This window comes from Podarcis cretensis (genome assembly GCF_951804945.1).
Source record: "Podarcis cretensis genome assembly, chromosome: 6".
Classification (NCBI taxonomy): Eukaryota; Metazoa; Chordata; class Lepidosauria; order Squamata; family Lacertidae; genus Podarcis; species Podarcis cretensis.
In genome coordinates this window covers 71,703,774-71,717,495 of record NC_137175.1, presented here as the reverse complement: position 1 = coordinate 71,717,495, position 13,722 = coordinate 71,703,774, and the positions used below count along the sequence as shown (strand labels likewise).

Below are 13,722 nucleotides of genomic sequence, written 5' to 3'. Positions count from 1 at the left end.
CAGTTGAAAGAGCCAATAAGCATTCGAAGGGCTTAACCCGTCCCTCCTGGAGGAAAGAGCCATTGGACGCTTCGACAAACGACGCTGGGGAAAATCGAGAGGACTACAACTCCCAGCATGCACTTGCTCTGGCCTTCTCGCAGCCACAGGTGGAAAGAGGAGGGGGAATTGTAGTTTTCTTTTTGCGCAGGTTTGGGGTGCGATTCATTGGAGCTCGTTGTTGGCGCTTCCTTTGAAGTACCAAACGTCCACTTTTCAGCTTGCAGTTCTTTTTTTCCCTATCCTTAAAGCGTTTGTATTTTATTTTCAATTTTATTTCGAAAGATAAAACGTGCTGAGCCATTGGGAAAGCAAGAGAAGGCGGCTGGATCACTGCAGCAAAATATGCCTTCGCGTCTGTGGCTGACTTGCTCATCTAATAACTTTCAAGAGCTTAATTATACTTGAGCGTTATTTGGATTACATCTGCGGAGATGCAGTCAAAGGAAGCTATTCAGAGTAGCTCTCCCCTAGCAAGAGATTGCTCCCTATAATTGTTACTTTGTGACCGAAAAGGAGATTTCATTAAAGATTCAGGAACTTAACTTGCATGCAGTTTTCTTTCCTGAATTTGGGAGGGAGAGAGAACGAGGAACGACTGACACAATTGCTGTTACATAAAATGTTTTCACAAAGACTGTACATCTTTAAAAAAAAACAACCACGTATCTCCAGACATCTTTATAACACCAATGTATTTCCAGAGACTTTTTTAATAACAAAAACAAATTCCAAGGTGCCCAGGTTGATACTTATTTTGGGTTATATTTCTAATCTTATAATTTGGTCACCATCTTTTAAAACGGTGGCTATGACGAATAAAATGAATAAATCTCGACATCTTGGTACCAGTGAGACTGATCTTGAATTTCTAAATTGATTGTAATGGGTAATGCGATAACCTACAGCTCAAAAAGAAAGAAAGATTTACAGTTATTAAAAGTTTCCCTAAAGCTATGCTGCATTGATACATTAATTACGAAGTAACGGTAATGCCAATACAGACTGTGTAGAGAGCCTTTCACTATTCAATAACTCTAACCATATCCAAATTTCCTGGGTAGAGAGCAAGAACTACAGGAAGTTTTGTGTACTTATCCATCTTGTGCTTAATTTCTATACTACAAAGTGTGGGGGTTTCAGCCTTCTTGAAATCACACCTTTCTGCCCTGTGGAATTCTTGGATTCCTCTGGGATTTTAATAATTATGAGGTGGAACTATACTGCGCATTATGAGCTTAACAATAAATCTGGCCATGGTGGGACACCAGCTGTAGGTGAGATAACTAAAGCTGAATAGAAGTCATAAGAATCCCATGTTTGTGTGTAGATGAGGAGACATGATTTGGATGCTCCCATGTTTGCTATTTTGGAGTGCTTCTGGGTCTTCAGGTGTGCCTGGAAGAAGCTCAGATGCCAGTGATGGCGAGATATGCATTCCACAGCCCATATCTTATGAGAAAAGTGCAAGTGTGTAATGCTATCCAGTCATAATCTAAAACCCGGGGTTTATGCGGCCATAAACTCGAGGCTTGGCTGCTTTAATGCAGAACACGAGGGGATGCCCTTGATAACTGCTCGGGAAGTTCCGTAGCTATAGTATGTTTCATTCACAGAACTGCATAGTTGGAAGGGACCCTGAGGATCATCTGACTCTAGTCCAATCCCCTGCGATGCAGTTGTCCTATATGAGGATTGAACCTGCAACCCTGGTGTTATTAGCACCACTGAGCTATCCAAGCAGAATAATGGCCTGCCACCTCACCCAGACAGGTCACAGGGAACACTATGCCTTTGTTCCAGCATCTGACCACCTATGACCCCCTGGGCACCATTCAAGAAGGGGCAGATCTTGGTCTATTAGGCACTATGTATACCACAGATACTGCCTTCCCTCATTTCTTCCACCACTAGAGTGTCCTTATGACATCAGTTACAGATAGGTAGCCGTGTTGGTCTGCCATAGTCAAAACAAAATAAAAAAATTCCTTCCAGTAGCACCTTAAAGACCAGCTAAGTTAGTTCTTGGTATGAGCTTTCGTGTGCATGCACACTTCTTCAGGAAGTGTGCATGCACACGAAAGCTCATACCAAGAACTAACTTAGTTGGTCTTTAAGGTGCTACTGGAAGGAATTTTTTTATTTTGTTTTGCTTATGACATCAGCACAACAAGTTCAAACAGCAAAAGGGATTTAGAAAGTTATTTTTAACTGAACAATCATTGTGGCACTCCCTTCTCCCAGAGGTCTATTATTAAGATACTTGCTGGAAGTACCTTTTAATTAGTCTACAATAGTAAATGCAGCTCATGTTCTGCAAGGATGGGTGTATACCCAGGGTGCTATAAATTTCCTCTCTCCCACCCACCTGTGCACCTCATGGAGAAAAGCAGGTGAACAGAACTGCAGCACCTCTCCAGTCTATATTACCTGTTTTGCTGCGTTCTGTTGGAATGGTGGCAACATTCAGGAAAAAAACATATTTAAGCCTTAAAATTGATATATTTTTTTGAGTCAGCTTTGCTAATGAAACTCATCCATCTGTTTGTGTATCAAATTTATTTAATAACTACCTCTATTAAAGATATTAATGGTGCATTTAATTATATAAGTTCAATATACTGATTGTGTGCATATTAAATAACATTAAATATATTGCAAACACTTGAATTTACAGCGTGGAAATGTAATTCGCTGTGTGGCCCGCAGATTCTGTGCCAAAGTACCCTTGGTATGAAAAGTTGGACTGCCCTGGTCTATACCAAGAGGGCTACCCTCTGGGTGGGAGAAAAATAAAAATAACCTCACACTGCCTTTGTCCATTACCCCATAAGATAAGAGCTAGATTCGCTGCAGGCAGCAATCTAGCTGTACTAGCAGCTTAAGCCAGGTGTGCCAACTTGAATAACATATTGTGGGGCCCAGGTAAACCCCACTTCACATAATCAATTGCAAGATGTGGCACACACACACACACCATCTGAATGGCAATGCCCATTAACTTTGGGGGACCCAGGCTATTTTTGTGTGTGTGTATGTGTCAACCAGGGCCGGATTTAGGTTTGATGAGGCCCTAAGCTAGTGAAGGTAATTCATCCAGTCTTGGGATTCATCCAGTCCAGCCTTTCACATGATGGATTCTGCATCTAAGTTAAATAAGCAGGGAGACAATATACAGCCTTGTCGTACTCCTCTCCCAATTTTAAACCACTCAGTTATTCCATATCCTGTTCTAACTGTAGATTCTTGTCCCACATAGAGATTTCTCAGGAGACAGATGAGGTGATCAGGCACTCCCATTTCTTTAAGAACTTGCCATAGTTTGCTGTGGTCAACACAGTCAAAAGCTTTTGCGTAGTCAATGAAGTAGAAGTAGATGTCTTTCTGGAAATCTCTAGCTTTCTCCATAATCCAGCGCATGTTTGCAATTTGGTCTCTGGTTCCTCTGCCCCTTCAAAATCCAGCTTGCACTTCTGGGAGTTCTTGGTTCACATACTGCTTAAGCCTGCCTTGTAGAATTTTAAGCATAACCTTGCTAGCATGTGAAATGAGCACAATTGTGCCATAGTTGGAGCATTCTTTGGCACTGCCCTTCTTTGGAATTGGGATGTAGACTGATCTTCTCCAATATTATGGCCACTGCTGAGTTTTCCAAAGTTGCTGGCATATTGAGTGTAGCACCTTAACAGCATCATCTTTAAAAAATTTAAATAGTTCAGCTGGAATATCATCACTTCCACTGGCCTTGTTATTAGCAGTGCTTTCTAAGGCCCATTTGACTTCACTCTCCAGGATGTCTGGCTCAGGGTCAGCAACCAACTACCTGGGGTGTGCAAGACATGCATACCTTTCTGGTATAAATTCCTCTGTGTATTCTTGCCACCTCTTCTTGAAGCGTCTGTAACCTGAAGCGTCTGTAACCCAAGGTACCACTGTACTGTGATGTTAAAATGTCTGCCTTGGATTCGTATCGAGATCATTCTGTCATTTTTGAGATTGCATCCCAGTACAGCTTTCGCCACTCTTTTGTTGACTATGAGGGCCACTCCCTTTCTTTTACAGGATTCTTGCCCACAGTAGTAGATATGATGGTCCTCAGAACTGAATTCGCCCATTCCCATCCATTTTAGTTCACTGATGCCCAGGATGTCAATATTTATTCTTGCCATCTCATTTTTGACCACATCCAGCTTACCAAGGTTCGTGGTTCTTACATTCCAGGTTCCTATGCAATATTTTTCTTTACAGCATTGGACTTTCCATTCACTTCCAGGCATATCCGCAACTGAGCGACCTTTCGGCTTTGGCCCAGCTGCTTCATCAGCTCTGAATCTACTTGTACTTGTCCTCCGCTCTTCCTCAGTAGCATGTTGGACGCCTTCCGACCTGAGAGGCTCATCTTCCTGCTTCGTAACTTTTATATGCCTGTCGTCTTTGTCCATGTTTTCTTGGCAGGGATACTGGAGTGGCTTGCCAGTTCCTCCTCTAGGTGGATCAAGTTTGGTCAAAACTCTCCACTATGACCTGTCTGTCTTGGGTGGCCCTGCTCATAGCTTCTCTGAGTTATTCAAGCCCCTTTGCCACAGCAAGGCGGTGATCCATGAAGAAGTCGTAGGAGCCTACATACACAACACAAAACACTTGGAAATGTACATCCAGTTTTTTTCCTTTTTTTTTTTTTGGGTTATACGTAAATTTTGCACTGGGCAATGCCCATTAACTTTGGGGGACCCAGGGCCTTCAAACATTTGTGTGTGTCTCAACTTGGACTTCTGCTGCTGCTGCTGCTGTAGATGAAGAGAGGCAAGTAGGGCGGCATTTCTGGTCTAGTTTGTGCACACACTGGCTATCTTCCCCTGAGGGAGGCGGAGGCCCAAGCTGCTGTTGCTGCTGCAGGAGCGCGCTTCGCCAGTCACGTGGCGCGTCCTCATCCTGCGCCGCCTTCGCCGCTGCGGTTCCTGCGCCCGGGCAGCTTCGCCGGCACCAGCTCGGAGTGAGGGGCCGCCCTCCCGCCTCCTGCTGAGGAGGACGCTCCCCTCCTCCTCCTCCTCCGCGGCAGCAGGGATGAAAGCGGACTCCCCTTGAGGCGCCGGCCGCCTCCTCCTCCTCCTCCTGGCGATGCGCGCGCCCTTCCCGGGCAGGTAGGGCAGGTGAGCGAGCGAGCGAGCCGCGGTGGCGCGTTGCCCTCTCCGCGGGCATCAGGTGTCGCTTTGCGCTCTCTCTCTCTCTCTCTCTCTCTCGGCGTCCCTGGTGGTGTCGTGTTCAGCCGGCGGCGTCCGTAAGCGCTTGGGGCCGCCTCAATGAGTAAGTCGCCCGGAGAGGCTGGTTCACGGATGGGGGGAGCGCATGGAAGGGAGCGGCGCGGGAGGCTCAGGCGCCCCAATGCGCTGCTTCTCTCGCCGTCCCTCCAAAGGTCAGTCCGGGCGCTCCTGCTTTCTCTCCGAGGCAAGGAAAGGCTCTCCTCCTGGTTGAAGATCCCGCGGAGGTCATATAACCGGGGTGGGGGCAGGGAGAGGAGACAGACCTTCCCCACTTCGTTTTGTGGCCCTTCTTCAAAGATGCTGGATTTTGGAGCTGAGCATCAGACAGGCAGGTGGACGCGCACAAGGATTTTCAAATGAATCTCTTTCCCATGATCAGTTGGTATATGGAAATGGATGCTTTCGTTGAGATTCCTGCTTTGCAGGGGGTTGGACTAGATGACCCTTGGGGTCCCTTCCAATTCTATGCCCCCAGGGATCCTTGCTTCTCTTCTCCAGTGCTTTGGAGGGAACTCATTGGTAGAGGGAAAGGCACTTTGTGCATGTTCAGAGGCATAGCCTGCTTGGTCAGATTTTCAGGGATGAGGGGTGGCACTGGAAATAGATGGGGCTGCAACCTTTAATTGGTTAATATATTAGATTCAGCATCTTGCAATTGACTAAAAGGAGACCCTTATTAAATGGACAATTAAAAATGCAAGTTAAGTATCAATTTGTTTTATTCATGGATTTTGGATAATTTATACCCAAGCTTTCCCCCTTTGTTTCAAAACTATTCTTTAGTCATGTAAGCTTATGCAGATTTAATCACATATCTGATTAAAACCAATTTGATTTATCCGTACAATGACTTATACTTGAAAGTTTGACTGCAATCCTAACCACACTTATCTGGGAATATGCCCCATTGATTTCCTTGCTTCCTTCCTAAGAGAGGCTGGGATGGTGAAGATGAAGTCAACAGAAACATGCTTGTTGTCTCCACCTACAATCTCTAGACCAGTAGATGTGGGACTCAGTGGCGTAGCATGGGTTGTCAGCACCCGGGGCAAGGCAAGTAATTTGCGCCCCCTAACCCAGAGCAGGGTCCCCATAGATCCCCTCACGAGTGCGAGCGCGCCCCCCGATGTTGCGCCCGGTGCGGCCGGCCCCCCCTGCACCCCCCATGCTATGCCACTGGTGGGACTTTGATATGGGTATATCCAGTAACCTTGCAGAAATGTGAGTAATCACTCCAAATGCCTGATGATTTTACCCATGTGGCCATGACAAAGTTTCTCGTTCAAAGAGTAACACAAAATGTGGAAACTTGGGACATGAAAATGTTCCTGATCAGCGCATTTGGCAATTTTAATTGCAGTCATTTACGGATACATTAGGGACTCTGTGTGATGCTCCTGTTAGTTAGCAATTTTTTGCATGTATCCGTGCTGCGTATCTTGTCATGCTATCAGCCGTGAAAATGAACAGAACATCAATTCCTGTGTAAATGTGTGCCACTCTTGCAATGCCCTTGTTTCCATCAATTGGTGTGTGAGGGAGACAAGAGAGTCAACATAGGTTGGCACTTATCAGCTGCATAGCCAGCCTTGTGGGTTTTTTCAAGCTCAGGTTGTATGTTAACATATTTTTAAAGAGCTAAATTAGGGACTTCTATCTAGTGCAGAAATTTGCTGCATTTGTCTGCAGTTACGGACCCTGGTTTGGCAAAAAGTGAATCAAAGTCACTACTTTGTAGATTAGCAGCTGCTTTCTCACGTGTGCAGAATTTTCTTCCAAAAATTGAGCTGTTCTTGTTTTCTATAATGGCAATTACAGTAACCCTATACATGTCTACTCAGAAGCAAGTCCTGTTGGGTTTAATGGAACATACTCTCTCAGGTAAATGTGTATAGAATTGCAGCCTAAACGACCCAAAGAGATCAGGTCAGCGTTTTGTGATGTTTTTCACAACTTGATTATATGTATGTTTACTTGAAAGTTAAGGCCCCTAGTTGGGATTACTTCCCTGCTGAAAGCCGTCATCCAATGTGCATTTCCTTTGGGAAAAGCACCATCAGATTTACTTCTAAGCATACGTTCGGATTGAGCTATACCTGTTCTTAAATGAATGCACTGCACCCTGCTTGTAGGCTATTGGCATAGTTTGGTCACTGCTGCAGGTAAAACGCTAAATAATTCACATACCATTTGCAAGAGATAGGGGCAAGAGAACTAGAAGCAATGTCATCGGTCAAGCTGTAAGCACTTCTACGACATTTGTGTAACAAGTAGAGCAAAGGGGATGTTCTCCATTGGCCAGATGTAATCTACTTTCTGGGGACCTCAAATCTAAAGCAGCTGCACAGTTGCAACTAAGACTTCCAAGTACCTTCCTTCCCTTTACTACAAGGTTGGGGAACCTGTGCCCATCCAGAAATTGCTGGACGGAAACTTCCTTCATCCCTGACTACAGGCCACCCTAGCCTTAACAATATCCGGAAGGCACCAGGCTTCCTGTTTGACAGCCTCATTGCTGGTCAGAGAAATAAGTTAGTAAATTAAAACTCAGGGGTAAAGAGATGCTTTCCCTTTAGTTTCCTCACCTTTAAAGAATCTGCATTCTGCAAATAATTATTTTGATACCGATTTGTATTTAGTGAAAGCGAGGTTTCCCAAACTTGGGTCTCCAGTTGTTTTTGGACTACAGTTCCCATCATCCCCGACCACTGTACCTGCTAGCTAGGGATGATGGCATTTGTAGTTCAAGAATAGCTGGAGACCCATGTTTGGGAAACCCCGTGTGAAAGGATGGAGAACCTGAGGCTTTCCAGATGTTGCTGGACCACAACTCCTAGCATTCCCTGATGATTGTCTATGCTGGCTGAAGCTGATGACTGGAGCACAATACCTGGAGAACCGCAGGATTGCTGATTTAGTCAATCCGTATCTTGGAACTGTATGTAAGTAAGAAATAAAGAACATTCTGATCTGATGACCCGTATTATAAGAAATACAGATAAGTTCCAATTAAGAATTTATATGCAAGGGTGTGTTGTTTTGCATAGCTTTTTATTTTTTAAGAAATCTGTCTTACTTACTTACTTACTTATCAAACCTTTATTAGGCATTATGCAGGTAAAACCATAAAAGGAAAATAACATATAAAAGCCTTGAGATATATATAAAAAGGCAGGAGTTGGCTACATACAAATATAAATATATACATATAGAATCAGTGGTTTTCCTTGTTAACCTGCTCCTTGGAGGACTGCTGCCAAAAACTCGGCTACCCCCGCCGTTACCCTTTGGTCAGCGTCGGATAGGTAGAGTCCCACACATTCAGCTTGCTGGGGTTCCAGACCACCCGAAAGGGGGGACAGCACGCGTTGACGGAGCGTACTGTACAATGGGCAATGAAAGAGGATATGCTCTACAGTGTCCGGGACATTCATAGAACATCTGCAGAATCTCTTGCTTCTGGGAATGTTTTGATATCTTCCCCAGACAAATGCTGAGGGAAAAACATTCAAACGGGCCAGCATAAAAGCCCTTCGTTGGGCTGGGATTATTAATTTAGAGACGTAATTGGCTCTGCAATCTAAGATATTTAAATCGTAGAATCTGGGGGAGCAAATTTTGTTTACAGCTGCCATAATATTTTGTCTCTCGGCATCCTTTAGTCTAGTTAGGATATTATAGAGAATATATTGCTCATTAGAATTGTACAGGAGCTCCAGCTCGATGCCTAAAGATTCAATTTTTTTTTCAAGGTGCTGATACCATCTTGATTTATAAGGGTCTTTGAGCAAATCAGCGAGCAGACTTGATGGAGGGCAGCGAAAATGGCAGCGTAACCAATACTTTATTGAGGTGGACCATGCCCAGTATTCCATTGTGTGTATGCCTATTTCTGCACACATTGTTTCATATTTGATCATAAGAGGGAGTCCAAGAATACGTCTCAAAAAGCTGGAGTGAATCTTTTTTATATCACTGTTATATGCTTGGACCCATAGCGGGATACCATAGAATATCTGGGATTGCACTTTTGCTTGAAATATCTGATTGGCCGCAGGAATAAATTGATTACCTTTCTGATAATAAAAACGGGCAACTGCTGATGAGATGCACTTTGCCTGTTTTATGGCATTTGTGCGATGGGTTGCCCACCCTAAGTTGCTCTGGAATAAGATTCCCAGATATCTATGGATTTTCACTTGTTGGATTTCTTGCCCTCTTATTTTCCATTTCTCTAATTTCCAACCATTCGAGAAGACCAAAATTTTTGTCTTCTCATAATTTATAGAGAGTTTGTTACATTCGCAGTAAAGGATCAGTGAAGATATAAGACGTTTCAGACCCAAGCTCGTTAGTGATAGTAAGACAGCATCGTCTGCGTATAATAAGAGAGGAACTGGTTTCTGATTGAGTTTAGGGGCATGTGATTCTATTTTTTGAAGGTAATCTGGCAAGTCTGATAAAAATAAATTAAATAAAAAGGGGGCAAGAATACACCCTTGTTTTACCCCTTTCGAGTTTGGGATGTCTGAGGAGAGGTGACCTTTGGTGTTAAGTTTGACTTGACAGGTATTGGAAGAATGTAGATTTTGCATTAGAATCAATAAGCGCTGATCAATTTTTAATTCTGTGAGTTTCCTCCACAACTTTGGGCGGTCAATTGAGTCGAATGCACCACGAAAATCTACAAAAGCAGCGTATATCTTAGATTGCCTTTGGGATCTGTATTTTTCAACCAGATGCATAAGTGTAAGACAGTGGTCTAGAGTAGAGCAACCTTTGGAGAAACCTATTTGTTCTTTCCCTGGTAAATTTAGATTTTTCATCCAGGTAAGAAGTTTAGATAAGAGGTGCTTAGCGTAGATTTTCCCTATCACTGATAGTAGGCTTATCGGTCTATAATTCCTTGGTTCTTTTGGGTCGCCATTTTTAAAGATTGGAATAATTATTGATCTTAACCATATCTCAGGTATGGTCCCATATTTATCTATAAGAGTAAACAATTGAGCTAAGGGTTCTGCCCACCAATCTATATAGGTCTTAAATAGTTCTATTGGTAGACCGTCTGGCCCAGGAGATTTCCCCGATTTGAAGTTTTTAACTATCTCTCTAATTTCCTCTTCCTCTACCCTTGGCCACTCCTGGAGTTTATTAATTTTATTTTTAATGGTTTCATTTCCTTTAAGTTCACCGTGTAGATTGTTAAATACAGATGTAAAGTATTGGGACCATTTGGATTCTGCAATTGGTGGCAGAGTTAGTTGATTTTCGGCTTTCAGTCCTCCGTACACTAGGCTCCAGAACGCTTTGTTGTTTTTACTCTGAATTGAGTCGAATAATTGTAGCCATTTTTGGGTTGCGTATTTCTGTTTCTTTTCGGCCAGAATATAATGGTATTTTCTTTTTTCATCAAGATAAGAGGGCTCTAGTTTAGTGCGATTATTTTTAAATGTTTGGCGCAGTTTTCTTTTTAGCTGGAAACATTCATCATCAAACCAAGGGCTAGCGCTATATTTAAGTTCCCAAACTTTAGGTGGAGTACTAAGCTCTACAAGCATTTGGAAGATTTCATTATAAATTTTAGGAATATCACAGTAGGAATTAGTGGTCTTTAAGTTGAATAATACTTGTTTTCTCAGGTTAGCTGTAAGTTTATGCCCCACTTCTGCACTCATTTCCTGGGACCATTTTAATTGGGTCATTTGTTTGTATTGAGAAGGTTCTATGATATTGTGCTTAGTTATTTTGGTTTCGTCCTTTAAGCTAATAGACAGCAATAATGGCTGATGATCGCTTTCAGTGCGCGTTCCAATTTTGAGGTCCGTGATCGAATTTATAATATTATAAGGGACAAGAATATAGTCGATGACACTGCATCCTCGGGGGGAGAAGTATGTAAACTCCCCGCTTCTATCGCCATTTGTTGAACCGTTCACAATCTGCAAATTAAAGTTGTTACATAATTCAAGTAGGCGTAAGCCTTCGTTGTTAACAACCCTGTCTCTGGAGAATCGTCCTATTTTCAGGGCATGTGCGATATCATTATCAGTATTCCAATTTAGTTTGCTACATAGTTGTTCATTGTTGGTTCCCACTCTGGCATTAAAATCACCTGCTATTATCAGTGAGGCATTTGGGTATTTATCGGACAGATTTTCTATATAAAAGGTTAGTTGTGACCAATTTTCACTACTGATGTTGTTTTTGGTTGGGGGGATATAGACATTTACAAGTAGCAAAGAGTCTTTTTTTTGGGTTAAAAGTAGAGCTTGTGCAAGTGGTAAACATATTTCTAGTTGCTTGATTTCAAACCCTAAGTTGTCTTTGATCATACAACAGAGCCCTGCTTTCGGCCGGCCCTTCGTGTTTGTTTTCAATGCGGGTTTCGTATAGGAGATGAATCCGTTAATTTTAATATCTCTAGTTGACCATGTTTCTTGTAGGAGTATTAGTTCAAAATCCTTAAAGAAGTTCATTAGGTCTGGGTCTCCGTCTTTGTTTCCCCACCCTGCGATATTCCAGGACAACAGGCGTAGGATCCGTTTTTGGGTTGGTGGCTGGTTGACAGCATTTAGTCATTCTAGTTCTGTCATTAAGTCCAGCGAGGAATTTTTTCTTGTGCAGATACAGCCATTTGTCGCTGCTTTCGGTGGGGGACGTAATGGTGGATCTTTTAGATTCTTTTTTAAAGTGCGGGAAATTAGAATTTCCTCCCTTTCTTGATTTTCTTCCTTAACTGTTCCTTGTTCCTGAGAGATTTCTGTGGTTGGTGGGCTATTATGGACAGTAGGACTATTTTTAGTCTCTACTTCCATTTCTTTGGCCTCATTAGGTGTTGAGCTCGGTGTGTCAGGTCTGTTGGAGGTCATCTTTTGTTCGGCAAAGTTAGAGTCCTTTGTGGTACTTAAATAAGGGGTACCTATTTCGTTTGGAGCTAGTATTTGATATCTCAGCCAGGAGTTTGTAGTCTCATTACTGGAGTTTTTCCTTGCCGTTTCATATTCTAAAGGCGGCTGGATTTGTAGCTCTGCATCTATACATTTGAAAGTTCCATTTGCAGCTCTCTTTTTGACTATGCATTTTGGGGAAAAGGCTGGCAAGTGTAAAGTTTGATTGTGTATTGTATCTACTGCATTTTGTTGACCTTGTCGGTGAATTTCGGTCAATCTGGCCTGTAGTTTCGTCAATTTACTGAGTATGTTTATTTGTTCTTTATCTGGTAACTTGGCAAAATTACTCAGCAGATCTTCTTCTTCTGGGACAGTCCAGTCTATTGTGTCAAGGGCGAGGTTGTTATTTGATGCTACAGTCGCATGGTTTGGGAGCTTGGATTTTTCTTGCGTAATTTTCCGGGTAGCTGACTGCGGTTTCTCCCATCTACTGGGTTCTTCCACGGGGGTAGGGGAGATGTCGGCTTCTGGCGGAATGGCCTTGTTCATCTTATTCTGTCTTTTAGATGCAAACAATGGTCTGGGTGATATATCTTCAAAATGTCGGCGCGGAAAAATTCCTTTCTGGGCTAAATGAGCCTTTACCCTTAAGATTTTAGTTGGGATTCTATGACTACCAAATCTTAGTAGTACTTTTTTGGAATATCCGTCGTTAGTGAGCCTCTTGACTGCTTTTAAGTCAATGCTTCCGCCCTCAGAACCAAGGAGCAGATTTAGATGGTGTCTGGCCCAGAAAGATGACTCCCAGTAAGGTAGGGGTCCTCTATATGGAAAAATGTGGAGAACAATCTCACATGGCCTCAGTATCAGGTTGATTGAGTGAGGGGGGCTTCCTCTGATTTTTGACTGGTTTAGAGGTATAAATTTGTATTTGTTCTGTTTATTTCCAGGGGTTGTTAAGGATGGCAAAAAGGGAGTGAGTTGCCTCCTTTCATCTGGGTTATCCAGCTTCTTGGAGATGTTTTGTAATTGTTCAAAGATTTTTTGAACTGTTTGAGCAGTCAATAGGCAGCATTCCTCCAGCAGCTCCACCTTTCTATCAATTAGTGCTTGTGCCTCGGTTATGGGAGTAGTAGCCTTGTCCTCATTTACTCCTAGGGATATCTCTTCAATTATCTTTCCATGTAAGGAGTTGAGGAAGGTTTTGGGAGGAGATACGTGCTGTTTTTGAGGTAGCAGGTAGTTATCTAGATTACTCTGTTTAAAACCAGAGGGCTCTGTGTCAGTTTCTATATCAAGGCACCTGGGTCTTTTGCCTCTTCTCATTACTAGATTCTTAAATCAATGAGATCAGACTTCTAAATAGAATGATAAAGTGCTAAAGTTCTCTGGTCACAATCTCGTTCAATTCTCATTCGGTCCTAGCTGGACTGCTGCGAGGTAAGTAACGAGTAACTGGGAGGGAGTGCCTTAGTGCTCGAGAGGGAATGTCTGAGAGCCTTCGTTAAAACTTCTTTAACTTCATTAAGTCC

At 43.0% G+C, this 13,722-nt stretch overlaps 1 protein-coding gene across 5 annotated transcripts in view; it reads left to right on the top strand.

Annotated features, from left to right (window-relative positions):
- The first annotated feature begins 4,978 nt into the window (after window positions 1-4,978).
- The window catches only part of MCOLN3 (mucolipin TRP cation channel 3), a 30,369-nt gene continuing 21,625 nt past the window's right edge, over window positions 4,979-13,722 (top strand). Inside the window, exon 1 of one of the 5 annotated variants that reach the window (XM_079981489.1) lies at window positions 4,979-5,180. Coding sequence is in view for 2 of the 5 variants with exons in the window: in XM_079981491.1 (XP_079837617.1) it covers window positions 5,340-5,343 (4 nt within the window). In the remaining 3 variants the exon portion in view is untranslated. The other 4 variants (XM_079981488.1, XM_079981491.1, XM_079981487.1 and 1 more) reach the window with 4 other exon arrangements.